This window comes from Mucor velutinosus, assembly GCF_035048745.1.
Source record: "Mucor velutinosus strain NIH1002 chromosome Unknown tig00001564, whole genome shotgun sequence".
In the NCBI taxonomy this organism is placed as follows: domain Eukaryota; kingdom Fungi; phylum Mucoromycota; class Mucoromycetes; order Mucorales; family Mucoraceae; genus Mucor; species Mucor velutinosus.
The window spans coordinates 3,627,323-3,652,981 of NW_027041906.1; the positions used below are offsets into that span (position 1 = coordinate 3,627,323).

The 25,659-nt window shown below is 41.5% G+C and overlaps 13 protein-coding genes across 13 annotated transcripts; 8 read left to right on the forward strand and 5 right to left on the reverse strand.

The window, feature by feature from the left end:
* Nucleotides 1-875: 875 nt before the first annotated feature.
* COX15_3 (Cytochrome c oxidase assembly protein cox15) lies at nt 876-2,916 on the forward strand (the record flags this gene model as incomplete). The annotated part of the gene is made up of 4 exons (XM_064830673.1): nt 876-1,105; nt 1,164-1,395; nt 1,454-2,448; nt 2,499-2,916. The coding sequence occupies 4 exons, from the start codon at nt 876-878 to the stop codon at nt 2,914-2,916; spliced, it is 1,875 nt and encodes a 624-aa protein (XP_064683175.1).
* A 157-nt stretch (nt 2,917-3,073) lies between these two features.
* Nucleotides 3,074-3,764, reverse strand: ATC70_011482 (uncharacterized protein; the record flags this gene model as incomplete). The annotated part of the gene is made up of 3 exons (XM_064830674.1): nt 3,074-3,361; nt 3,414-3,513; nt 3,568-3,764. 3 exons carry the CDS (start codon nt 3,762-3,764, stop codon nt 3,074-3,076), a joined length of 585 nt encoding a protein of 194 aa, XP_064683176.1.
* A 387-nt stretch (nt 3,765-4,151) lies between these two features.
* On the reverse strand, nt 4,152-4,469 carry ATC70_011483 (uncharacterized protein; the record flags this gene model as incomplete). The annotated part of the gene is made up of 1 exon (XM_064830675.1): nt 4,152-4,469. One exon carries the CDS (start codon nt 4,467-4,469, stop codon nt 4,152-4,154), a length of 318 nt encoding a protein of 105 aa, XP_064683177.1.
* Nucleotides 4,470-9,648: 5,179 nt separating this feature from the next.
* Nucleotides 9,649-13,367, forward strand: ATC70_011484 (uncharacterized protein; the record flags this gene model as incomplete). The annotated part of the gene is made up of 10 exons (XM_064830676.1): nt 9,649-10,005; nt 10,058-10,729; nt 10,792-11,274; nt 11,323-11,658; nt 11,718-11,892; nt 11,954-12,085; nt 12,138-12,261; nt 12,317-12,423; nt 12,477-13,028; nt 13,093-13,367. The coding sequence occupies 10 exons, from the start codon at nt 9,649-9,651 to the stop codon at nt 13,365-13,367; spliced, it is 3,213 nt and encodes a 1,070-aa protein (XP_064683178.1).
* Nucleotides 13,368-13,661: 294 nt separating this feature from the next.
* On the forward strand, nt 13,662-14,938 carry IPGM1 (2,3-bisphosphoglycerate-independent phosphoglycerate mutase; the record flags this gene model as incomplete). Its single annotated transcript, XM_064830677.1, has 5 exons — nt 13,662-13,725; nt 13,785-13,823; nt 13,884-14,434; nt 14,487-14,663; nt 14,723-14,938. The coding sequence occupies 5 exons, from the start codon at nt 13,662-13,664 to the stop codon at nt 14,936-14,938; spliced, it is 1,047 nt and encodes a 348-aa protein (XP_064683179.1).
* A 220-nt stretch (nt 14,939-15,158) lies between these two features.
* ATC70_011486 (uncharacterized protein) lies at nt 15,159-16,426 on the forward strand (the record flags this gene model as incomplete). The annotated part of the gene is made up of 3 exons (XM_064830678.1): nt 15,159-15,173; nt 15,232-15,387; nt 15,449-16,426. The coding sequence occupies 3 exons, from the start codon at nt 15,159-15,161 to the stop codon at nt 16,424-16,426; spliced, it is 1,149 nt and encodes a 382-aa protein (XP_064683180.1).
* Nucleotides 16,427-16,643: 217 nt separating this feature from the next.
* ATC70_011487 (uncharacterized protein) lies at nt 16,644-17,620 on the forward strand (the record flags this gene model as incomplete). The annotated part of the gene is made up of 2 exons (XM_064830679.1): nt 16,644-16,815; nt 16,875-17,620. The coding sequence occupies 2 exons, from the start codon at nt 16,644-16,646 to the stop codon at nt 17,618-17,620; spliced, it is 918 nt and encodes a 305-aa protein (XP_064683181.1).
* A 472-nt stretch (nt 17,621-18,092) lies between these two features.
* ATC70_011488 (uncharacterized protein) lies at nt 18,093-18,591 on the forward strand (the record flags this gene model as incomplete). The annotated part of the gene is made up of 4 exons (XM_064830680.1): nt 18,093-18,095; nt 18,165-18,239; nt 18,300-18,482; nt 18,541-18,591. The coding sequence occupies 4 exons, from the start codon at nt 18,093-18,095 to the stop codon at nt 18,589-18,591; spliced, it is 312 nt and encodes a 103-aa protein (XP_064683182.1).
* A 282-nt stretch (nt 18,592-18,873) lies between these two features.
* Nucleotides 18,874-19,893, forward strand: ATC70_011489 (uncharacterized protein; the record flags this gene model as incomplete). The annotated part of the gene is made up of 1 exon (XM_064830681.1): nt 18,874-19,893. One exon carries the CDS (start codon nt 18,874-18,876, stop codon nt 19,891-19,893), a length of 1,020 nt encoding a protein of 339 aa, XP_064683183.1.
* An 88-nt stretch (nt 19,894-19,981) lies between these two features.
* On the forward strand, nt 19,982-20,801 carry ATC70_011490 (uncharacterized protein; the record flags this gene model as incomplete). The annotated part of the gene is made up of 2 exons (XM_064830682.1): nt 19,982-20,660; nt 20,719-20,801. 2 exons carry the CDS (start codon nt 19,982-19,984, stop codon nt 20,799-20,801), a joined length of 762 nt encoding a protein of 253 aa, XP_064683184.1.
* Nucleotides 20,802-21,023: 222 nt separating this feature from the next.
* Nucleotides 21,024-22,165, reverse strand: ATC70_011491 (uncharacterized protein; the record flags this gene model as incomplete). Its single annotated transcript, XM_064830683.1, has 4 exons — nt 21,024-21,486; nt 21,549-21,795; nt 21,854-22,012; nt 22,066-22,165. 4 exons carry the CDS (start codon nt 22,163-22,165, stop codon nt 21,024-21,026), a joined length of 969 nt encoding a protein of 322 aa, XP_064683185.1.
* Nucleotides 22,166-22,336: 171 nt separating this feature from the next.
* Nucleotides 22,337-22,603, reverse strand: ATC70_011492 (uncharacterized protein; the record flags this gene model as incomplete). Its single annotated transcript, XM_064830684.1, has 1 exon — nt 22,337-22,603. One exon carries the CDS (start codon nt 22,601-22,603, stop codon nt 22,337-22,339), a length of 267 nt encoding a protein of 88 aa, XP_064683186.1.
* A 51-nt stretch (nt 22,604-22,654) lies between these two features.
* On the reverse strand, nt 22,655-25,241 carry ATC70_011493 (uncharacterized protein; the record flags this gene model as incomplete). Its single annotated transcript, XM_064830685.1, has 7 exons — nt 22,655-23,104; nt 23,161-23,360; nt 23,415-23,696; nt 23,749-23,893; nt 23,959-24,814; nt 24,874-24,976; nt 25,040-25,241. 7 exons carry the CDS (start codon nt 25,239-25,241, stop codon nt 22,655-22,657), a joined length of 2,238 nt encoding a protein of 745 aa, XP_064683187.1.
* Nucleotides 25,242-25,659: the final 418 nt, after the last annotated feature.

Below are 25,659 nucleotides of genomic sequence, written 5' to 3' on the forward strand. Positions count from 1 at the left end.
TGAAAGAGAAAAAGTAGAGAGAACAAGGGGGAAAAGGCGGAAAAAAGAGGCCTTCTTATAGCCTATTTTAGGCTTTTCCTCTCCCCATACGCCGTCCCCCCTCCCCCTTTGTTGTCGTTAGTTGGCGTTTGCCTGATGACGATAGGCTCTCTCAGTATGGCACATAACTTACCAAAAAAGAGCGGCTCCAGAGTGTCTGTCAACATCTTTTGATTCATGGCAGAGCAACATGTTGCATGTGTCAGGTATTGCCTCCAGTAACCTTGTTGTTCTTGTCTTATCAGTAGGCATCATTTGACGCACGAAAACAGAAGGCTATGTGAATGAGGGTGCTAGCCGATGATTTCAATTGCTGATAGCAACAACAACAAGTTTGGTCTTATGATGAGACCATGGATCCTAATATTTGTTGTTGTCGTCGTCGTGGAGATCATCATGTGGTGCATCCAAGCAAAAGCAAGCTTGCTGCGACAAACTTGGCATTTGAGCCTATTTCGATATGAAAAGCGTGCTCATGCAAGTCCATTCGTCTGTGGAAGCTAGATTAGATCATTCGTTCGCATCTTGCGCTGAGACAAGGAACATGGCAATTTGGCTGGTGGCAGGCACCTCCTCTTTGGGATCAAGCACTCAGCCTCCATGTCAACAATGGCCGTGCTACATCCAACCCTCTTTAGTGTAAATTTGTATCGAATGCCTCGAGAATAGAGCCATCTTGAAGGGATAATGCGAATGCATTGAGAAAAAGACGGTCATCCAAAGTGGTTCATTTGAACATCTGGTAGTAATAAGCAGCCATTTTGTAATCGCGCAACGCTTTGTATCTCTTTTACTCTTTTTTTGTTTTTTTCTTCTTTTTCTTCTTCTCTAGCATCATGTCTAGCCAGGAGATTCAGAGCATCAACAAAGACGATGCTCCCGTGTTGCCTCGATTAGGCAAGAATTCACCCATTTTGTCGTATTTTTGTGTATACAATCCTTCGCTGGGACCTCATGAAGAAAACACCAAAGACCAGATTTTGTACTATACAGCCAAGAAGGTTGTTCCTGCAGACGTTAAAATGAAGCAAGTGGGGCTCGCTCAGGCACTGGTTAATTTTACAAGGTAGAAACAGGCCGAACATGGACTCTGTAACGCCGCATTCATCAGCATCTTTCTTTAGCACATTTTCGCCCTCACATCCCACGCAAAACGTGCACTCGCAAAAGAACCGCATGATCTTTCTCCAGCCAGAACCTGGCTTCTGGATGCATATGTGCGTGGAATTGGGCATTCTGAGAAAGCAAATCAAAGATTCAAAAGGAAAGGAGAAGCTGGTGACGGAATACTTGGATTCGCAACTGAACGACACAGCATTGGAAGCAGTTTTGAAGATTGGGTACGAGCAATTCAAGGTAGCCACTCTTTGTATTCAAACGAGTTCAATGCCATATCTAAGGTTATTTTGCTTAGCTGCTAAATGGCACATTTTCTTCAATATTATATGACGACAAAAAAGAAACCAACCGCCAGCGCACAAAGACGTTGATGCACGCTATCGAAGAGTTCTTTTCAGAGTGGATTTGGAAGTGGGATTTCGACCGCTTGGACATCATGACCTTTTCGGCCGTATTCAATGGCGTGCCAGTGCAGCCCGTGTTGCGTGCTAATTACCTCAACATCAACAGACTGGACGAATCCATCAAGGAGCACTTTGAAAGCAACATGTGCCATCTGTTTGTGCTAAACGTGCAAGATGGGGGTCTCGTGTATCGCTCGCCCGATCTCTTGATTGACGACGTGTGTGCTTTACGCAAACATGTATTGAAAAAAGTAGAAAATCATGCGAAATCAGAAAAGAGAAAGCAGGACATCGAGATGACATTGATCAAGAAGGACTCGACCAAGGTCTCTGGCCTCAAGCAGTTTACAAAATCACTCTCACATTCACACATCTTGAGCTACTTTTCATCAGGTGGATCCAAATCGACAGACACAGCCAACTCCTCAGCAACACCCAACTCGGCTACAGCTTCCATTGACTCGACATTAGCGCTACCTTCTTCTCTGGATATACCGTCAGCAACATCGTCACCCAATGGATCATTGGTGCCTGAAAACACAAATCAGGGCATCTATCTGACAGGGCTGGTAGAGTCAACTGCCATTGGTATGAATGGAGAGGAACGGCCAGTGACAAAATCTGACCTTGTGCGAGTGTACATATCAAGTGCCTACACCGCAGAGCAGCAGCCACAGGAGAATCGACTGAAAGAATACTACTTGTTGGTTTACAAGCACAAGAGCAACTTGGTCTGGAGCTTTCTACTGCCTGCTACATCCAAATCAGAAAATCTGTTATCAGATCCCATATTTTATACTGACTTGGAAACCTACATGAGCGAAAAGAACTTGGACACGCTGACACAGGTGCTAGTAGAGAACATTGCTAGCGTGCAAGAAAAGAGGTGAGTGATCTCAAGTAGTCGAAGAGTAGGCAGTCTCTGATTGTCTGTAGCTTAAACCTTGGAAAGAACTACAAGTGCTTCTATTACGACAATGCCACGCTCAACATCAAATCCACCATGATCGACCCAAGATCAACATCCAAGAATCCCAAGGAAAAGAAGGCAGCTATCCAAGTAACAAATGAGATGCTTTTGCAACTATTGGAAGTGAGAGAGGATTTCAACAAAATTCCACGCACAAGTGAAGTTTATACCCGATCGACAGCAAATCACTGGATTGCTGGTAATCGACTCTACAATACCTTGAGAGCATCCACCTCAGAAGACGATGCAAACACAGTGGTGCATGAGAATATATCTTCTCTGGATGAATGTTCCAGAGATGATGACATGAACGATTATACCGAAATGTACCTCATTGCCGCGAAAAAGGATACATCCTTAGCTGATGTGGAAGGTAAAAAGTAGACTTACAAGTAGTATGAACATGAGATCTCTAACTTTGTATGTATATATATATATATATATATATATATATATATTTATATAGAAACACTCAATAAGATGAGCACCAGTTTACTGGATACAATGCATATTGAATAAAGTTTATTAGCAAGTGATATGACTAATGACATGACTTTCCAAGCGCCTTCAATCGCCAGTAATTGTAGGGCAGCGGTACAAGATAACCTGCTGTAGTACTTATTGCTGCTGCAAGCCAGAATTTAGGATCATGGAATAAGACTTGGCCTCCCATCAAATGCCAATCAGTGACATTCTCTGCCAGTTCCATAGCTAGCATGGATACAAAACTCATGCCCATGGCAGTTTTGAAGGCAGCGGGATATGGAACTTGCATGGATCGCTTGAGCAATACTGTTTCTAATGCCAAGGAAGTTGATATCCCAGCAACCTATATGAGAATTTAACAAACCGACGAGGAGCATCAAATATGCAACATTTACCATGGCTGCTGCTGTACTGTAAATGGGAGACATTTCTGGGTAATTGTATTGCAGATACCACATGGCAGAAAAATCGCCAGTGGTACATCCAATGAGACATCTATGGGCAAGCATGAGTACCGATGCTAGCTGAATTGCTATATCTTGTTCTCACCTTAATGTGTTGACTCTTGTTCGTTGCCATGTAAGAGGATCTGACCAAAATTTGACACTGGTGATTGCTGCAGGCTTTTCATCCTGTTTCTTCGAGCAGCATGAGCCCTGCTGGCGAATCGTTGTTTGAAGTGGCTGCCAAGCTCGAAGCACCTGCTTGGATACACTTGGTCTTTTCAAATGATGAACGCTTAACATTCTATGCAAGGTATAAATGTAATGCAAAGAGAAACATATTTCCTGGTTGCTTTTCATTATGACATTTGAATTAGAGGAACATGTGCGGCAGTCACTGGTACAAAGAGCAGGTTGTGCGTGGATCAATCTTGATCTATTATTGACACATGAGCAATAGTTACCGCTGGATTCTGAAATCACAAGCTTTTATATCACTCTATCAGGCAAACACACAAATAAATCCCTATTGCTAATATCAAGACAAATGCATTGTACTTTACAATTGGCCAATTTATTCTCTATTGCTACTACATACAACCAAAGAATTACATTGCTGTCTCTCACCACCCGAATACACTCCATCTTCTTGATCTATACCAGATAGACACACACGCTACCGGGAAGCAATTATCTTCTCGAGTTATTACTGGCATTGTTGTATTGTTGCTCTGTATGTATAATTGTTGCGTCTCTTTCTCTTTCGTCATGGATATCAACCAAGACATGATCATCAGGGCGAGGGGTATACTGTGGGGTATCATCAAATGGATTACTGTAAGCAGGAGCAGCGGTAGTTGGTTGCATGTCTCTTTCATACAATTGCTGCAATAATACTGGCTTCATTCGCTGTAACTCTGCTGTAGTCAGTACGTTGTTCTGTGCTTGCTGCTGACGTTCCAATTGATGTTGTTCTGCTAAAATGTCTCGCTTAGCTCTCATCTTCATTCTCTTTAACCAGCACACATATGTCAGTAAGACCAAAATAAACGCAAGCAGAGAGAATATGACTATAAATAATATTTGATTCGTATTTGGTGCCATTTTCAAATTGAATGAAAGCAAGGAAAAAGGACGGGAGACATGGATTCAGAAAAGACATATTATAAAAGCTTTCATTAATTTAATTGCACCTTGTGCTACCATTTTAATCTAAAAAGAGCCATAGACAATGTGGAATCCAAGCACAAACAATAATATACACAATACTCACATGTTGCAACTTGCATACTTGGCTTTTCGTTATTCTCTTAAATTAGTGGCTAATTGCGAACATTCCAGATTTGAACATCTCAAATCAAGTCGGGGCCCTGTCGTTTAACAATCATCCAAAGCTGTTGTCTGTCGAAATGACTGCCATGAATGAAGCATCACTATCGTTTTGGAGGTTTATGATAACCTGAGCTGGCATCTACACTCTACGACAGAGCAAATTGATTCACAAATCAATGGCTACTTGTGGCATTATATGATGCAATGGTTGGGCACGCAGGTTGAGACGACTGTACTATACCTGGGGCTTCAATATATGCTATTTCCAGTCATGGAATTCTGCTTCAGGGATCATTAGAATAGCTTGAATCAGGACATATGTGCAATGCAAAAATTTTCAACTGTTTGAGGCACTACTGTTTTTGAGTAAATCTGTTTCTTCTCTTCATAACAAGTGTTCAGCAATTGAGGAGGGGTCTATGTGTCTTGCAATATGAGATAGCATTAAGCAAAAAAAAAAAAAAAACACTGTTATAACATTCGCAAATATAAATATGTACGTATTTAAAATCTCTTATTACATTGAGAAATCACACGGTTCATACTTTATTCAAACTAATGGAAGTAATGCAAAGATAACTTATCAAGTGGGAAGATCTACTTGATGGGTGATAAGGCAATATATTCCAGAAGCATGCCGTACTTGTATCAGTAACTGATGACAGTTTTATCCTGTAGTGATATGATCAATTACGACTTATACTTGAATTCACTAAATTCATCATTGTTGGGTCTGTAGAAGCTACGAGAGCTCAATAGTAACTCAGTGGTAGTCGGATCATGATTTACATTGTTACTCACTGTCTATGTTGGGACGCAAGGTGCAACAAGAAGTGAACTATATGGTTGGCTATGAAAGTCTGTGATTGCAAGTGACGATGATAGGTTGTGAATCGTATCATCGTAGCTGAACTGACGATCATATCCTTCATAATGATTGGTATTGGATATACATAACTCGATGTATTGACTCAGGTTAAACAATGAGATAGATTGATTGATTTAACGATAACAATTTAGTATAAATAGGATGTGCTCGAATCAATTAATAAATCATTAAGTTTTTCGTATCTGGTTACTTATTATAGTCTTCCCTTGAAGAGTTTTCTTTTTTTTCATGCAGGCTGTTTGTGCAGGCTGTCTTTTTTTTTTTGTGTACGCTATCTTTTTTCTTTTTGTCATCCTTCTTTTCAGCAACCTTTTCTGATGACATGAACAATATCGAAATCTGCTACTCGGATGATCCAACAGAGCCGATGTTAATCTCACTCAAATCACTCTACGCTAGTCCCTTCAAATATCATCAATATCCTGCTTTTGTGAAGGACTGTAAAAAGGACAAGGACAACAATCATGCCAATGAATGAGAGAAAACACAATTCATATATTTTTGTCGCGTTTTTTTTTATTTAAACATACAAATTTTGGACACAAAAATCTTTTCTACTTTGATCGTTGATGTGGCTTCTTCCTGCATTCAATTTTTTTTTAACATTTCTGGCTTATTCAATAGCTGATTTCGTTCATAGACATGAACGACGCTCTCAGTTGGCATGGTGTCGATCATGACTTTTTCAAGGTTTGGATGTTGTCTATTACAAAAAGCAGCTAACGAGCTATTCTGATTTCATAGGGTTTCATAACTATCCGCTTACGTCAAGAAGCCGTACAGGTCATTGCAGTTGGTTGATAAGCCAGCGTAGCCCAATGCTACCAAGCAAATTTTTTTTGTATTCGTAATGTACGCCAGCAAATCTAGTAAAAAGAAGCAATCAACAAATTTGGATACAATGAGACACTGATTTGCTTACCTTGACTATTTCCTTCCGCAGATAACTGTGTGAGCAGTTCATCTTTCTGCTTCATATCTCGTTCAGCCAACGGATCATTAGCCTAAGAATTATAAGAAACGAAAATGTGGTCCACCAACGATCATTCTTTTAACCGTCGACACATGAGATTCAATAATTTGATGCGTGTTTCGTGGTCTTCGTCTCCTTCTGACTTTCTTGCGTAACCCAGTATTTTGAATCCTTGCTTCTTCAAATTTCGAATCTGTGCTTGGTATTTAGTCAGGAATTGAACAATCCTTTTCACGATTTCGGCTAAAATTTCAAAAAAAAAATTAATCCATTGCATTTGTATTCTTGGAACACATATTCATCCCGTCTTAGCAAAATATTCTTCCCTTAGAATGTATAGCGACCGAACAGAGATCATTGAATTATTAGCATAACGTTTCCTTTTGGGCTTGCACATCAAAAAGTCAACTTTCTTTGATGAACACCAGTTTCCGAAAGACGCGACACTCTTGTCATTGAATATTTCTGTGTGTTGCAATAAATTTGAAAATATTTCGCCATTCGTAACATTTTCCTCTTCATAGAGTTGGTCGTTACCCGGATCATAAGGTAGAAACATATATTCAGGAATTGCACAATCTGTTGTTGATTCGCTGTATAAAAGTAACAGGAGTATTAATGCTATCTAGTATCAGCAGTGCTTTCGTTTTTTTTGTGCATCTTACTGAGAATCATGCGATCCTGAACCATTTCATTCTCTATTATACGCGACGAAATCATATTTCTGCTGATGTACGTTTTGAATTTGACTGGGTTTTCACCTTTCTTTCCCCTTTTCTACGAGGTTTTTGGTCAAACGGGGTGATTCCCTAGTTTTGTGCGGTAGTGGCGCACATTATGGTCTCTCCCATCTCGATAGTTGACAGAGTACATAGTCGCTATGTTTTTCCCTTACCAAGGTTTTTTTCAACATAGAAGAATAACGTCAGGAGTAGCCAGGGTATGTGATTTATCACATATACCGAGTCTCTTCTGCTCTCAACTGTGGATGATGGGTTTCACTGACGTGAACGTTTGCTTTGTTGTTGGTGTGGTTCTGATTGCTCTCTCTCTCTTGCTTGCGGCTTCGGTCGAGTATCTTTGTTCTCTCGCGATAACCATCTGATCAAGTGCTGACAGTACTATCCTTAGTCAAATATCTCCTGGACTCTTCTCGTAAGAACACACTCTCTGCCCCAGTAACAATTCAAATTAGTAGTCATGCCCTTCTTGTCCCTCTTGTGCACACACTTATAGACTAGTCGTTTTAGGTAGAATAGTCTTTTGGTAGCATGTTAATAACATAATACGAGTGGCAGCCTGCCTTCCTCCATACAAAATTTGACTGGATTTTGGTTGATTCTTGTTTGACAAAGGAGCATAGGCTCTGTTGGATCCTCCGAGTAGCAGATTTCGATATTGTTCATGTCATCAATCAACTTTGATAACATGACGACGTTTGATTCGTTATACGGTTCACAGTAAAACATGCATATGGCCTGTTCTCTGTTGACTATAACCATGACGAGAAAAAGAAAAGGTTGCTGAAAAGAAGGATGACAAAAAGAAAAAAGATAGCGTACACAAAAAAAAAGACAGCCTGCAAATCTACCTTATGAAGGTCTTTTGATTGCCAAAGGAAAGGCTCGTACTTTTCTCAGGTAGTACTAGTCTACTCAATTACGTTTTGCAGATCTTTCCATTAGTTCATCTGCGCGGCAAATACTTGTTCAGTTCAAGCTATAGCGCCTCAAAATACAAGAGCAATGTAGTGCGCAAACAATATCCACTATCACTGGATTCGTCAACTGAAGTACTGACATTTTGTTGATATTGTGAGTTTAGACGTTTAATGTATGTAATTTAGCATCTCAAATTTTGGATTCAGGAACTGACATTTTCTTGTCGTGCCAACTAATGTCAAACTTTAACTCGATTGGATCATATTGATTCATTTAAAATAAAAGAGCGTGTTGAGTAGCCATACAATGGTAGACTTGGCTTACACCAAGAAAGTCAACTAGATTATTAGATCACTACCTCCAGATTTTTTTTTAAAAAAAAAAAGAGCTACATAATTGCAAGCAAAATGGAATACCCTATAAAAGGAAAAAAAATCTGTACACTGTATTGATTGATTCATTATGATTACGCCAAATAGTATCATACTTGATGCAGAGAGTAAACCTCCTTTCCCTATATTATATACATTCAGTGAAAAACGAATGAAATGTGGTATGTTTTCAGCAATCTAGATAAGTTTTGTGCTTGATAATCTACCACATTTGATGCAGCCAAGTCTTTTTCATTTCTTGTTTGACTTGAAAGAGCCCGTGCGGATTCCTTAATATAGGACAATCATGTGGTGTGTGGAGATTTTGTGTAGTTGGAAAGGATAGGATACCATGCTGTTGTTGCCATCATCTTATACAACACCTCCTTGCTTTACTACTCGGAGTTGAAGTAATTGTCACTCCAAATTTATAGTGTTGGGAACACAAAGAAATTAAATGGTACCTTGGACACTGATCAGAAATGATCATCAACATTTGTAAAGCCATTCTCGATGGCAATGCGCTGGCAATGACTCTGGCAATTGGCTGTGTACGTGACAGTGGAGCGATCAACATAGCGGTTGATATCAGCAGCAGGAGAGATGGAGAGGAAATCTCGTAATAGATTGTATATCTAGTTGTATCACAGTGTACACGCACACACGCACACACACACACACACACACACACACACACACACACACACACACACACACACACACACACACACACACACACACACACACACACACACACAACACATATACACAAACACACAAACAACTCACACATTGGAATAGTTACTCATGAAAAAAAAAAAAAAGTGATTTATCCCGCCAAATAAAGCATAAATAAACAAGATCGACCTTTCTTTATTATATATTCATCTTGCTCCTTATTTCCATCAGCCCTTCTTCCTCTTTCATTTTATCATTCATTTGACATTCTGGTTATGATATTATGAATTTGAATAATGAATCAGCGTTCACATCTGTACCTGCACCTACAAAAAGATCATCACTTTCATCGCGTGCCAGCAAAATACCACAGAAATTAGCACAATCAGCATTTTTTTCATCGAAACCATCAGCCAGCACATTGATCAACCCCAACCCTACTACTAGCCCTAATAATGACCGATTATCAACTCGTATTAGCCACATGCTATTCAGGCAGAGAACTACGAGCGAATCGATTATCAGAGAGTCTAGATCTTCATCCACACAGAGCTTAGACTACGGTAGCAACCATGGCATCGATACTGGTCGCAGCTATCCTTCTCGAAGCCTCGATATTCCAGCACATGAAGCAGGGCGAGTAAGTTGTTTGTTCCTGTGTTGAATTGGATTATTCATTCCTCTTTTACCAGATATATAACAAAAGCAACCCTAAATCTAATCCACTGACTGTAGCAACTGCTGCATTGGATAACAATCAAACGCAATCATCATCTTCTTCTTCTCCTTATTCAATATCATCTCCTGAGAGAACAGACTTTTATTCATATTACTACAACAGCAACAGTGGCAGACATCACAACAAGATCAACCACCATCACAACAGCAGCAATACCGCAGCTGACACAGTAAAAGATGAATTCAACCTGTTTTCTCCTCTTTCTTTCTCGAATTCATCTGTCTCCTCCTTTGCAGACTCGATACTAAACCATCATATCACACCACCGCCATCTCCAATGTTACCTATGATTATCAAAAATAATAACTCATCCACACCTGCACCTACAAAATCGTCTATTGAAGAGTATGCCAATGCCTTAACTGAGCGTTGTACACATTTAATAGATTTGTTGAACGCAACAAACACTGCCAATGCTACTACTACTATCACTGATGATAATGTTGCTGCTGCTAGTACCATTGCAAATGACATGGACTTTTCTCACGTCCGAGAGCTGGAATTGTTGTCAAACCAAACAATGACATTGATAGATGCATGTGATGAATCTCTCTGCTTGCAAGACGCTAGACAGCAAATCCAGCAACAAGACCGCTATGCGTCGGTGGAGACAATGAAATTATTCGTGAGTTTGGTACATGTTGTTGTAGCACTTTCATTTTAATTTCCATCTTGTATTCAATTTAGCTGGTAGAAATACAAACTATTTGCAAGAAATGTTTGACATTGTATGAAAACGCACCATGCTTAAGTTTTAATGTATCGGATGGATTCAAAAAGGAGACTGCAAAGATTGATTCCATGATGCACACTGCAAAACACTATCGAGAACTACAGTCGGATCAGATTGACGCCAACGCAAGCTGGTTTAGACGCTACTTTGTTGGAAAACCATACCATACGTTTATTGGCAGCTTGAAACAAGACGCACCCGCTAATCTGCCCCTCATTGAAACAACAACAACAACCACTAGCGCCAGTACGAAAAAGAGCAAATCAAAACTAAACTCTTATTTTGGAAGCAACTCTGTGGATGAAACCCCACTGACAAACGACTCTGTCGGCATAATTTCGGTGATTCAGGAACGAGCAAAGGATTTCAGTGGCCCTGGAAATGGCGCTGCCGCTATTCTTGGGTCCCAGTATCGAATTATCATTCGTAGCAAAGAGGTAAGACTGAATTAATGCTGTATTACTAGTACTAAATGCGCTATACAGGCCGAGCAAATGCGTTACATTATCCATGAATGTATGGCCAAAGAGACCCAATCATCGCTCGAAGCACGGGGTGATAGCAACAAGCTCGATAAATGTACCTCGCACCTCCACCACGACAAGCGACTGCGACCCTTTATGAGTAGAAATATCAACCAAAATGGGTCCTCCATGCCTCAATTAAGCGACGCTAATAATACGACAACATCAAGGATGCTTCGAGCAGCTATTCTATCCGTTTGTCCTAATATAGACTTGCGTTCATTTAAAGAGCTATCGGCTGAATCTACCATTATGGCAGGCTTGGAAAAAGATCTATTAAAATATGACGAAATTCATGTAAGTTAAATGAATTCAAAAGGACTCCTTGAATATAGTTAACATCTGTTTGATACAAGATACCCAAACATTATAAATTTGGCGTGCTAACAATACGGGACAACCAAACAACCGAGGAATCTTGGTTCTCGAATACTGGCTTATCAGAGCAATTACAGGATTTCCTCAGCATCATGGGCCAAAAAATCAAATTGAAAGGATACAGGGGCTATTCAGCTGGTCTGGATACTAAAAGTAAGTCGGCTTACGCTTGTTTATTTGTTTTTTGTGTACTAAATAGCACTGTTCATCCAAGCTGGCGAGTCGGGCGAGTATGCTTACATTTCAAAGTGGAATGATTTTGATATCATGTATCATGTGGCACCATTGATGCCTTCCCAAAAGAATGATAAACAACAAGTGCTACGCAAAAAACACATTGGCAATGGTAAAATTTAGTTGAAAAAAACATGGCTTGACTAAACTGACAATATGTGCAGATATTGTGTGTATCATATTTCTGGAGGGCAGCCAAACGTTCAATCCCAAAGCTATCCGGTCTCAGTTTCTTCATGTGTATATAATTATTCGACCTGAAGTGGTGAGTGGCAAGAAATGCTGGAGGTAAGTTCTGTGGTGGCAGCTTGTTATACAGACAAAGCTAATAAATACGGTGTAGAATTGAGGTCTTGACAAAGAGCAATGTGGGTGAATTTGGCCCTACTACACCCAGCCCTCCATTGCTTTACGATGACGATACATTGAAGGAATTTTTGACATTGAAATGTAGGTTGAACGTACGCGTCTTGTGATATCAAGGGCTCATCCACCTACAATAGTGATCAATGCGGAGAATGCTGCTCTGAAATCAGACAAGTTCTTTATTCCCAACAACAAAGCTCGGCTTGGCCTTCTATCGACACATATTCAAACAGGATTTTCGTTCAATATACCTCAAGTGTTGCGATCTGCTAGTACAAATCGCTTATCAAGCAACAAGTCCTCATCCTATCTCTCTATTACAAAACAGCAGCAGCAACAACAAAAGAAGCCCCAGCGGCCCAAATCTGTCAACAACAAATCACCAGCGAGTAGCATAGGCAGTAATGGATCATCTCGACTGCTTAGAGAGGCCATTCTCGATGAAGAGAAACGAAGCAGATCCACAATGGCTAGCACTGATATACCGCCCATGCCATCCATATCTAGATCAACCCTGCTACAGGACTTGAAGAAAGGATTTGTCTCTGGATCCAAGAAAATCAAAGGTGAAAAGAGCATCACTCGTAAAACAAGTCAATTGAAGATTAGCAGCACTCCTAATACTACAAAGCAAGCACTCGAGCGAGTATGTGAATTGGATGGCTCTGGCAGTTGCCCAACCAACAAAGGTACATATACACTGATGCAATGAAGCGTAAAAAAAAAAAAAAGCTGCTCATGCGATGGCTCTAGACGAAATGTTTGTAGGAAAAGACATTAACATCTCCTCAACGAGCTTCATTTCCACTGAGCAGTTGTTTTCATCTGCTGATGCTGCGTCGCAGCCAACCGATTCCACTGTGTCCACTGCAAAGAAGCCAACAGCACCTGCGCATCATCGCTTTGCAATGAAGCCTTTTCCAGCAAGATCTAATATGCGACCACCCAACTTAATACTGGATACAGCTACTGCAGCTACAGCTACCACCAGCATGAGCAAAAGCCATGTATCTGGGCTTTCTTGGTAGCGGCATTGGATGAATATGCTTGCGTATTTAGTCAGTCAATACTGAGTAATAAAGAGCACTGATGCTTCAATGTTTGCATGTGACATGAGCCCATCTATACCCTTCTAATTGCTGATTAAGGGAGGTTGAGACCAACACACACAAAAGCCATGAAGGCGGATATTGAATGATATTGAAGGAAATGTCTAGTAAATTCCATCAGTGTCAGTTTTTTGGGATATGAATTACGACGGACCCTCTACTTCAATTGACCTTTTTCTTTACTCTTTTTCATTTTCATATTAGATTATCAACATGGCCAAGTGTACACATAAAGGTTGCGGAAAGGACTTTGATGAGGCAGAGAACAAGGACAATGGTACGCTCACATGGATTGTCATTTCTTGAGTGAAAACAGAATACTGATATAGCCCGTAGCTTGTCAATATCACGAAGGCGCTCCCGTCTTTCATGAAGGTAAGAGCGACAAGGGCAATTCTAGCACGAATCGGCGACATTGAACCGGCTTTTATCTAGGTTTAAAGGGCTGGTCTTGTTGTAAGAAGCGTGTATCTGATTTCGATGAATTCCTTGCTCTTCCTGGTTGTACTTTTGGTCGCCATTCCACCGAGCCTGTCGCTGCCCCTGCTGCAGTAGGCACTTCAGAGGCTGCAAAGAATGCTGATGTTCCCGTCACAGCTCAAGCAACTCATGTTACTGAAGAGGGCGTGGAAGTGTACGGCAAGAAGCCTGAAGCACCTGCCGCACCTGCTGCTGTTGCCGTTGAACCCAAGAAGGAAGAGGAGGAGAAGAAGCCTGAAATCGAAGAGGAAGACGATGAATCTGTACCTGTACCTGAGGGCACTACATGTAAGAGACGTGGTTGTGGACGTGTATGGAAAGACCAAGCTACATCTCGTGGCTCTGGTGCTGAGGCTACATGTCGCCATCATCCTGGTTCTCCCATTTTCCATGAGGGATCCAAGGGCTGGAGCTGTTGCTCTCGCAAGGTCTTGGATTTTGATGAATTTTTGAAGATTGAAGGATGCAAGGAAGGAAAGCATTTGTTCGTGGGTGCCAACAGTCAAGTAAGTTGCTATGATGGGATGCTCAACACAAGAGGCTAAATGTGTGATTTAGACCGAGGAAATGGTCGATTGCCGTACTGATTGGTACCAGACTCAAACCAATGTCATTTTGAGTATTTTTGCAAAGAACAAAGATGATACAAAAGTTGATTTCACTGAGGACTCTATCAATGTTGACATCAAGATGAAGGGTAACAAGCGTTACAAGAAGACATTCCCTCTCTTTGCTGTAAGTAGATGAGATCAAACGAGACATTGGCGTCCTATTCACCTCCTTTAAATGAACAGACAATCGATACTCCTGCCTCCAAATTCACTGTGCTCTCAACAAAGATTGAAATTAATTTAAAAAAGACCAGTGGCATCTCTTGGGCATCTCTTGAACCCAACGATCAAGTCAAGACCTGGACTACCTTTGGTGTAAGCGGTGGCGGTGGCACTGTGGGTGGTACCGAAATGTATTATAATGCTGATTCACCTTTGCATCATGTTAATAAGAAATAAATTATGGACTGGTATCATTTTTTCACTAGAGCAAAGACATTACATAAGGGCAGCCAAATGAAGCATTACAGTTGCATTGACATCCATTGAAGTGACCTTGATGTGACAGTCTTTCGTTGTCATTCTACGAGTGTATTAAAGGAAGCCTTTCAAAAAAAAAAAAAACTTCTTTTTCATCTTTTAGACTAGTACCATTTTGTATCCATAATCACTACAGAAAATGGCCAAAAGAAAGGTTAGATTTGACAGACAAGGATATGGCCTAAACGAGATATTGATACTGTAGCGTTTAGAGAAAGAACAGAACCCACATCCAGCCCTCCGAAGAGGAAATGAACAAGATCCCCAAGAGTTTTGTAATGCGCTCGGGTATCGTAGGTACATCTGTTACTGCCCTCGTTCGTGATGTGCGTCGAGTCTTGGAGCCCAACACAGCTAGTCATCTCAGAGTAAATACACTGCAATATATCAAGACTATGCGATGCATCCAATGCTGACATGGTTTTGTAGGAACGTAGATCAAATCGACTTAAGGATTTTGTCATGGTGGCAGGTCAATTGGGTGTAACACATTTCCTGATCTTTAGTCGCACTGAAAAGAATGTCAATCTTCGAATTGCTCGTGTGCCCCGTGGCCCTACATTAACGTTCCGTGTGGCAGAATACGCCTTGGCCAAGGATTGTTTAGCACTGCAAAAGAACCCCAAGACATCCGACGTCGAATATCACAAGAGTCCTTTGCTCGTTCTCAACAACTTTCAGCAGCCTGGCAAAGAGTTCAAGGTCATGACCGTTATGTTACAGAATATGTTCCCTTCAGTGGATGTACAAACAATGCAGCTCTCGGAGGCAAGGCGTGTACTGCTGTTCAACTACAACGAAGATACAGGCATGATTGACATGAGACACTACAGCATTGGCGTCAAAGCAACTGGCGTATCCAAATCCATCAAACGAGTGATCAACACCAACTTGCCCAATCTCGGTGATTATGAGGACATTTCAGACTATGTGTTGAAGGAGGCAATCATTTCAGAAAGTGATGTGGAGGATGGACCCGAATCCACGGTGACCTTACCACAAGACTACCCCGGACGCAATAATCGTAGAAATGAACAAAGAGCTGTTCGTCTCCACGAGTTAGGCCCTCGCTTAACATTGGAGCTCACCAAGGTTGAAAATGGCATGTGTGGTGGTGAAGTACTGTACCACAGATACATTACAAAGACTCAAAAGGAAGTCAAGGAGAGTGAACGCAAGAGACAACGTACACTGGAAGAAAAGGCTGCCCGTAGAGAGCAACAAGAGCAAAATGTCGAAAAGAAGAAGGCTGAAAAGGACGCTAAAAAGCAAAGCAAAGCACAGGAAGCCGAGGAGGAGCAAGAGGACGAACAGATCAATTTCGAAGGCGAGGAAGAAGAAGAGGATAATATGCAATTGAACGAAGAGGATTCTCAAGAGGAGGATGACGATGACGATGACGAGTAGATACACACTTTTTTATAAATAAAGAAAAACACGCTGCATTTGATTAATTTAATAGGGTCAAACTTCTCAGAATGTATGATAGATCTAACGCTTTGGATACGTTCATCACTTGATTTGTTTGTTGTTGTGTCTTTTTTATCTCTTTCGTTTGTATCCCTTCTTTTTTCTTTTTTTTTCTCTCTCTCTCTCTCTCTCCTTTTTTCTACATCACTATAAAATGTCAGTGTCAGAAACCTTTCATGGCTATATTGAAACGACTCAGGATTCGCTCTTGGTGTTTGAAGCCTGCAGAAGAAACATCCTGCCCAAAATCTCTAGACGCTTGCAGGAGAGAGAGCGAAAAATGGTTCGCTCAGGTTCCGTGTTTGTCTTTGATGAGAAGGATTCCGGTAAGCTTGGCTTATAAGCACTCGACACAAAAGTATGATAACCATCATGCCATTGACAGGCATTAAGCGATGGACAGATGGCTTGGTGTGGAGTCCTTCTCGCATCTTGGGCAACTTTTTAATATATCGTGAATTGGACAAGAAGCCATCAGCATCGCAAAAGCAGCAGGTAAGGAAGAGATCTACCAGCAGCACAAGTACACTGAGCGATGCAACTATCGCTGCGTCGTCAAAGATACGTCAATCAACGACTGATGGCAATCATCATCATCATCATCATCATCATCATCGCACAAACCGACAATTAGTGGGCAGTCTTTCAGAGGCATACAACTTTAAAGAACATGGCTTGATTAAAAAGACAATGTCGTTGGTAGTCAATGGGGCTCCACTTCATCTCGTCTCGTATTATCATCCCAACGATGTGTTGGAGCATCAGCTTCGTACTCCTTCGGTGGTTCCAGAATTGGCCAATTTAGAGATCTCTCCTGAACTGTTGTCGAAGCAAAACTTTAGAATACCACCCATGATTGAACCTGATACAACACCATCATCCAACGTGCCTACGCCAACGCAATCGACTCCCAATACCCCCATACCCAGCTATCCTTCAGCAGCCTCTATGTCAACACCGTTAAAGAACACTAGCATTCACGCTCTGCTCTCAAACAGCTACCTTCCCTCTCGACAGCTTGCCGAGTATCATTGCAGCATTAACATGCCTGCTACTCCTCCTATTGGCACTACGTCCAATAGCGATCCACAGCAACATCCATTGGAACAGCAATCCTTCTATATACAATAATTCATGGCATGTGTTTTCAGGATCATAGTGTTGTCGGACTGCATGCGTGAATACAAATAAAAACACCTTGATTTGAATCAAATGCCATATCTTGATTAGTGGGACATGTCTGAATATGTCATCTCAGCGCGGACGTTTCTCATGCGTACATGCATCCCTCATGTCTTTGTTGCTGTGTGCCTAAAGTGGATCAGTTGCTCAGAGACGGTAGGAGTCTGTTTACACATCCAATGGCCTTGTTGAGCTGTCTATACACTCAATGTAGCACCATTTGGATCTCTCCGGAAACGACAACCATTCAACATCCTGGGAAATTTCCAGGAACTTCTTTTTCGTGTGACTACTGCGATCCCATAGATGTTTGAAGAGCAAGAGGTTCATTCCCCCCCCATCAATCCATTATAAACTGGGGGTTGGGCATCTCAGTTTGTTCTTTTTCTTTCTTCTTTCATCTCATCAATTATAAAGAAAAATGGTAAGTACATGCTGTCTACGGAGGGAAGAAAAAGCAGAGATCAATGGCTGATACATTTGAAATGTATAGTCTGCTGCCAACAAGCTCAAGAATATCGTCCCTCTCCTTGACCGTGTCTTGGTCCAACGCATCAAGCCTCAACAAGTAAGTTGCATGTGGGGTACATGTGTGTGTTCATTCGTGTACCTAACGCCCATCATCTAGAAAACTGCCTCTGGTATCTTTATTCCTGAGAAGGCTCAAGAAGCTTTGAATGAAGGTGTCATTGTTGCTGTTGGTAAGGGTGCCCTCAACAAGGAAGGTAAGCACATCCCTCTTCAAGTCAATGCTGGTGATAAGGTCCTTCTTCCTCCCTATGGTGGTAGCCCTGTCAAGGTTGCCGGTGAGGTATGTTATGAGTCTGGTATATAAGAGTGGCATGGAGCCATTGACATGGTTTTATTAGGAATACCTCTTGTTCCGTGATTCCGAGATCCTCGCTAAGGTTGTCGAGTAAAAAGCAATGATTCGCCTTTTAGACACTTGAAAAAAAAAAATACTTGTAAACTCTCTCAAATTGTAATAATAAAAAGAATTCCTTTATATATATATATATAAAAAAAAAAAAACGTCAATCAACATACTAGCAAAACGACATGTATATAGACTGATATCCGAATGGAATCACATACGATCGTGGGTGATGGTCTATAAACACTACCCATACACCTGAAAGAGGCAAATTTTTTGAATCCCTTCAAATGTAGTCCTCCGTTTTCTTTCCTTTCTCTTATATAATATGGTTGTAGCTATTGGATTTGAGGGTTCAGCCAACAAGCTTGGTGTTGGCATCATTCGACATGAAGGCGATCAAGTCGACATCTTGGCCAATGTGCGAGATACATACATTACACCACCAGGACAAGGGTTCTTGCCTCGCGATACAGCACAGCACCACCGCGATTGTATTTTACGAGTGACAAAGGAAGCATTGAAAGAAGCCAACCTCAAACCCCAAGATATCGATGTGATCTGTTATACCAAGGGACCAGGCATGGGAGCACCCTTAGTGAGCGTGGCACTTGTTGCTCGCACTCTCTCTTTGCTGTGGAACAAACCTATTGTGGGTGTCAATCACTGTGTTGGACACATTGAGATGGGACGAGAGGTGACCAAAGCAGACAACCCAGTTGTGCTCTATGTGAGTGGAGGCAACACACAAGTCATTGCTTATTCGCAACAACGCTACCGTATTTTTGGAGAGACATTGGATATCGCTATTGGCAACTGTCTTGATCGGTTCGCTCGTATACTCAACCTATCAAACGCACCAAGTCCTGGATACAACATTGAGCAGTACGCAAAGAGAGGAAAGAAGTTTATTCAGCTACCTTACGCCGTCAAGGGCATGGATGTGTCATTTTCTGGCATTTTATCACACATTGAAAAGATGGCAAAATCAGAGCTTCCAAAAGGACAAGTGACGCCAGAGGATTTGTGCTTTTCGCTCCAGGAGACACTGTTTGCCATGTTAGTGGAGATTACAGAAAGAGCCATGGCACACGTTGAGTCAAACCAGGTGCTGCTGGTCGGTGGTGTTGGATGCAATATTCGACTGCAGGAGATGATGGGCGAAATGGCAGCACAGAGAAATGCCACTGTATGCGCAACAGACGACAGATTTTGCATTGACAACGGCATCATGATTGCACATGCTGGTCTGCTGGCTTACAAGACTGGCTTTACCACGCCCTTGGAAGAAAGCACAATTACACAACGCTTCAGAACAGATGAGGTTCACATTGCTTGGAGGGACTGATTTGCTAGCATAAATTACAGACAATAAAAAAAATTTTAAAGCTCCCTTGGGTTATGTGTTCTTTTCTTTTATTTTTTACGCTTTTGATATGACAGATATAGCGTTCGAGATAGAGGGGAGATTCCTGTCATTGCGAGGATCATTCATTGATACCATTGGATTACGGCTAGATCAGCCTATTGCAGAGCATTATATCCAGAACAGATTAACCAGAGATGGCGCAAACAAAGGACATCACATTACAGTCATCAATCACTTGGAGATAGCTGAAAAGACGTCCAAAACCTTACCGGATGAGAATGGCAACCAACAGCTTTCTACGTCAAACAAGCAAAAGAAGAGACTATTTAAGCAGGGACAACACACATTACTATCTACCATTCTAAATCAGTTTGGCGAGGCATCAGGGTGGGAGAAACCGATTGATCTTGGATTGGGGTCCACTGAATCAGCCGATGCCAAAACTTATTACAAGGTGATCTATTGGCCACAGGGACAGATGATACGTCAATATGTAGGTCTAGGGAAGAGCAACTTTCATGTTACGGTTGGGTTTGCGCCCCGAGATGTGCATCAGTACAAAGGCCCTGGCACGCTGGTGTGTCTTCAGCAATACCAGCCTTGTTCCAAGGAATTGTATGCGAGATTGATCGACTATGTGCCGTTTTATGTGGCGGATAAAGAGTTTATAAAAGCGCTCTATCAAACAGGCTGGAGGCACGGTTACTATGTTTTATTAGCCCATCTTACAAGAGTGATGTTGCAATGTGAGCAGAGATGATACAAGGCATGGTGTTTAACAATAAAACTAACGTTCAACACTAGCAATTTTACGCTTCCTGTACTACAAGTTAATCGGCAAAAAGACCATCAGTCTCCCGGTTACTACGGCTGCTCCTCCTGTGTGATGGTAATACAACATGAAAGCCGAACTATTGTTATGCTGATGGGTGCACAAACAGTATGCATCTGCCTGTCTCTTCCCTTGTTTCCTGGGACCCTAACCCCCTTCCATTTTCATAAAACACAACAATAACAACAATAATAAAGGGGATAGAAGAAAGCGTCATTTTTTTTTTATATATATATTGGAGTGGGAAGGAAGGGTAAATCATAGACATGTAAAGCAATTATTCAGTCTTTTTTGTTGGCTCTTGGATAGTGGCAGCTGGATTAGCAGCACCAGGCTTGGGAACAGAGGCAGACTTGGACTTGATAAAGGTCTTTGCCTGCGCAGTGAGTTCCTTGGCCTTGGTAGCAGCAACACCACCATATTGCTCAGCCAAGATGCGTGCTTTCTTGGATTGACGAGCGACGTGGGCATCAACGATGTCTTGATTTTGAAGGTAGAGGCGAGGCAAACTGAATGCAGACACCAAGAAGAATCCAAACAAGTACTTTGTTGATACGTATTTTGCGAGAGTCCAGACCAAGTAAGAGGCAACCAAGGAGATGGCAGAGCGCCAGGTATCTTCAATCAATACTAACTTTGTGATTTGCTGTGTGATCACTTCAACAACATCGATGGTTAACTGTGCTGTGCGTAAGACGCGATCACGGGGAATATAGGATCCTTTGCTGTTGAGACGTTCACTGTAAATATGCCTTTTTAGCATCACTGCTGCTCATAAACATCTTACATGTATGTCTTTTACCTGTGAGGATTGGAAATGTTGTCACTCGACTTTCCGCTAATGAACCGTTGACCTTGCTTGTGTATAAGAACAAATACCAAATTCAATCCAGTAACAAGAGTGAATACACCAGCAATTATTTGCAAGAGAGAGTAATATTGTGTCAAGATCAGGATACTGAGAGATGAAAGGAGGAAGACGGCGCTCTTCTTGGGATATTCCCAGTAGATGAGAGACTCTACCTTGGTCTTTAAATAAGCAGGAGCATCTAATAGTAGTGGCGTCAATATCCATGCAGAGAAAATTACAAGCCTTTTATACTATACCATCCTCAAACTTGATGTCAGGCGACTTGTAGGAAAACGATTTACCAGAAGGAACTTTGTTGGTGGTGTTGGTATTGATGACTGGCTTTACAGAGGGAGGAGGGGTATCAAAGACAGCATCCTTGCTGGCAGCGGGAAGAGTAGCTCCATTGGCAGGTGCTAATCACATCATCATCAGCCAACTTGAAAACTTACAGCTAGAGTAGACTTACGTGCTGTGGCAGATGGAACGGGAGATTCATCCAGCTTGGGTTGTTGTTGGAGATGTTGCTGTGTGGTATCAATAGAAGGAGGTTGAGCGAAATCAGCCATTTTTTTTTTTTAGAAGAGTAAGAGGAAAAGAAAAGCGAAAAGAAAGGGCTTAGGCAAAGTCTTTATTACGTGTTTATTTATACGCTGCTCTATGTGTTGTTGGTGTTGTGCAGCATGATAAAACGGTTTCATCATGATGAAAGACTATCAAAGTGACACAAAATATTTAGATCACTTGATATCCTTCTTCCTTTGCTGTTGTTTTTTGCTTGGTGTCTTGGTGGTGGTGATCATCTCAACGTCTTTATCTTCCTCGGCCTCTTCATCTTTGAAGGCGAGTTGAATAGCGTTTGTGAATTTAGGCAGCAAAGGAATCTGCTTCATTGATATCGTCATCAAATCAAAACTAAAGCAGACGTTGGATTGCTCTTCAGACAGAATGGGCAGCTTGGGATAACGTTGGCTGAAATGATTCAATAGTGTAAATTTGGCATTCATTCTACCATGACATAAATCAAGTTAGCCTCCACTTTCATATGACTTTCTTGACTAAACTTGCCTCTTTCCAACGTCAATAGCTTCTCCTGTTGTGCTGTGGCGTTTGGCTTTGGCCTTCTCCAACTCGGCGTCTTCAAGTGTTGCTTCGTGTATCAATAATGTGGCATCTTTTCCTGATTCAACCAGTTTATCACAAGGACGGGTATCGCCAGAATAAACAAGCTTCCAGCCAGACTTGTGCTGAATCGATAGACCATACGCCCATCTGCAGTGCACAACTTCTACTGGCTCAATCACGGTAAGATCAAGTGCGTTTTTCAACTCGTTCAAATTGGCGAGATCTTGGCCCTTGGTCGCCTTGTCCTTGAGGATGCTTTCATTTCGAATAAACTTGACTCGGCTTCTTCTGGATCCCACGTATTCAATATCGCTGTATTCACTCAACCAATGTTTATACACAAAAGGCCCCACCACTGTCAAGACGGCAGATTTATCAGAAGCCTAATCAAGTCAATTAGCTAGTGTAAAGAGGCATGACATCAGTCAAGAGATTCTACCTTGTTCCATTTGTTAATTAATTGTACAACACCCAAATGATGGTCAGCGTGCAAATGGGAAATGAATATACATCGAATAGCTCTCATCTCTTCGTCCAACCGTTCAATGCCAAATCGTCGCATCATTTGACCATAGGTGCCTTCGCCTGCATCCAGCATGATGGATCCGTAACCAGGAATCCTGACCAGAGTAGCACTTACTATAAATCGCTTCTTAGACATTATATAATCAGCCGCTTTTTCCTCTTTCATACCATTTCTATACTTTGCTGGAATCGAGCTGCCTGTGCCAAGTGTGATGATTTGCACATCATCGCCAGGAAATCTCTTGCTGCAGTCCACTTGAGATGCTTTCACTCTGGATAATCGAACAGCTTCGTGGTATTCCTTGTCGTCGTCTATTTTCTTGATTTCGGGAATCTCAAAATTGGTGTGATTGAATGCGGGCCTATCCAAATACTGTATACCGCTTCTAGGCTCGAGACTATATTGAGCCATGCTTTCTAATCTATAGCTATTTTTAGGCAACCCCTCGACTGGTGAATGATTAGTGGCGCGCACGCTATGATCGTTGGCTAGTATACTCACTCTGATCCAAGGGCAAGGATGGCGTGTTGCTGTATTTTGGAATGGGAAAGATATTCTCATTCAACATGGACAGTTTTACTTGGCCAACAGCATGTGATGTGAACTGAACGCTTTGAGCACAAATCTCTGTAGATCCGAAAATATGCTATAAATATAAAAAAAAAAAAAAATATTAAAAACATGGTATCACACGACAATAGAGTCATTTACATCGGTGGTTGCGTCAAAAGATTGAAGCCATTTCTTGTACCTTGCGTCTTGAAGCACATTCTTGCCAACATAATGAATCATGACATTCACTTTACGAGCACCTCCAGTTTGATAGTCTTTGAATTTGGGCGAGTGTATAAGGTTATCAATGTAGCTGATGTGAGGGCAATCAATCACCATAAACACATGACCTGGTATCTCTGGGTCACAGACCATATCCTGAGTAATCACTCGTCCATCCTCCAAGGTGACCGAGATACCCTTTTGTAACTGGCCGCAGAGAGGTCCTAGCTTGAGACCAAGTGCAAGTGCGGCCTTTTTATTGAATTTACGTGGCACTGGCACACCTTGACAAATGTAACTGACAGCTGCTGGGTATGGTTTTGTTCTAGGTAATCCTCTCATCAAATGGTCCCTTTGATTTGTCACGGCCTTTTCCATTGCAAGATCCTCTGTAGCTAAGGTTGCTGAGGAGAGTGGATGTGCTGTTTTGGTTGCTTTTGAAGGTGATGGTGGTCTAGGTGAACAATCCGCTTCAATGGTGTGTCCAGGTGCCTTTTCCCCTTTGCTGACGTTTGTAAACATGAGCGAAATCACTTTCTGCCGATATTCATCGGCTTCTACTTGAGACAAGATGCTATTCTTTGTGAATTTGGTGCTTCCACTGGACGATGATTCATTACTGCTGTTACTCTCGCTACTATTATCACTGCCACTGCTACTGCCGCTATATTGGTCATAATTTCTCTTTTTTGAACTGGTTGGAAGCACTACAACTGGTGTCATTGTCAAATTCTTGTCGCTGAATGGCTTGGATGTGTCACTGAATTCATGAACATTTACTGTTGCGTTGGTTCTACTCTTATCATGTTAGAATCATATGCCTGCTCCACTTTGATCTCGGATCCATGTTACCTATATACGAATTGTCTAGTAGCAGCAACAAAGTGAGATAGATTCTTTCCTCCATGAAGGCCAATATTCCGCACACCAGCATCCGTAAGTGTAAGAAGCATACCTGAAATATGCATGTACTCAATCAGATCATGATCCTACCTTTGCATCAAAAGTAGATATTTACCTGTAAGACCACCAATGCAATCCCAATCCACTCTTGTTAAAAAGACGTTGCTCAGTTTTGCAAGTCTAACTTTTTCTTGCACGCAGAGTCGTTGAGTACCCTCTCGGCAGTTGATCAGGTATCGCTGTGAGTCGTAATGAAGAACCAAACTAGGTGGGCCCTCAGGTGAATTTTGTCCAACTATTTGAATATATGCTTTCATTCCACGATTGAGCTGCTTGGTCTGTTGATTCAAATATGTTTGAAAGGGTTTGCTGCTTTTTCTTATTATTACACGATGGATCTGTTGTAACAATATTAGCATATATACACACTTTAGATGCAATGAATAAAGTGCGTTGATGTGTTGGCTTGTTTTCCATAGTAATTGAAGAAAAAAAAATTGGGACTGTTTAGGATTTACACAATCCATCTGACAGCTTCCGTAGTTGGATGGTGTTTGGTAGCAATCAGAAATGATCTACCACAACTGCTAAACTCAAATGAATCTGAATAGTTTAAATATCATATTTTGAATGCTAAGATTACAACACTGGGCATTTTTTCTTCAAAGAGTATTCGCAAATTATGAAAAACAATACGGAGGCTTTGACGTTTCATTAACATAGGCATCATACACT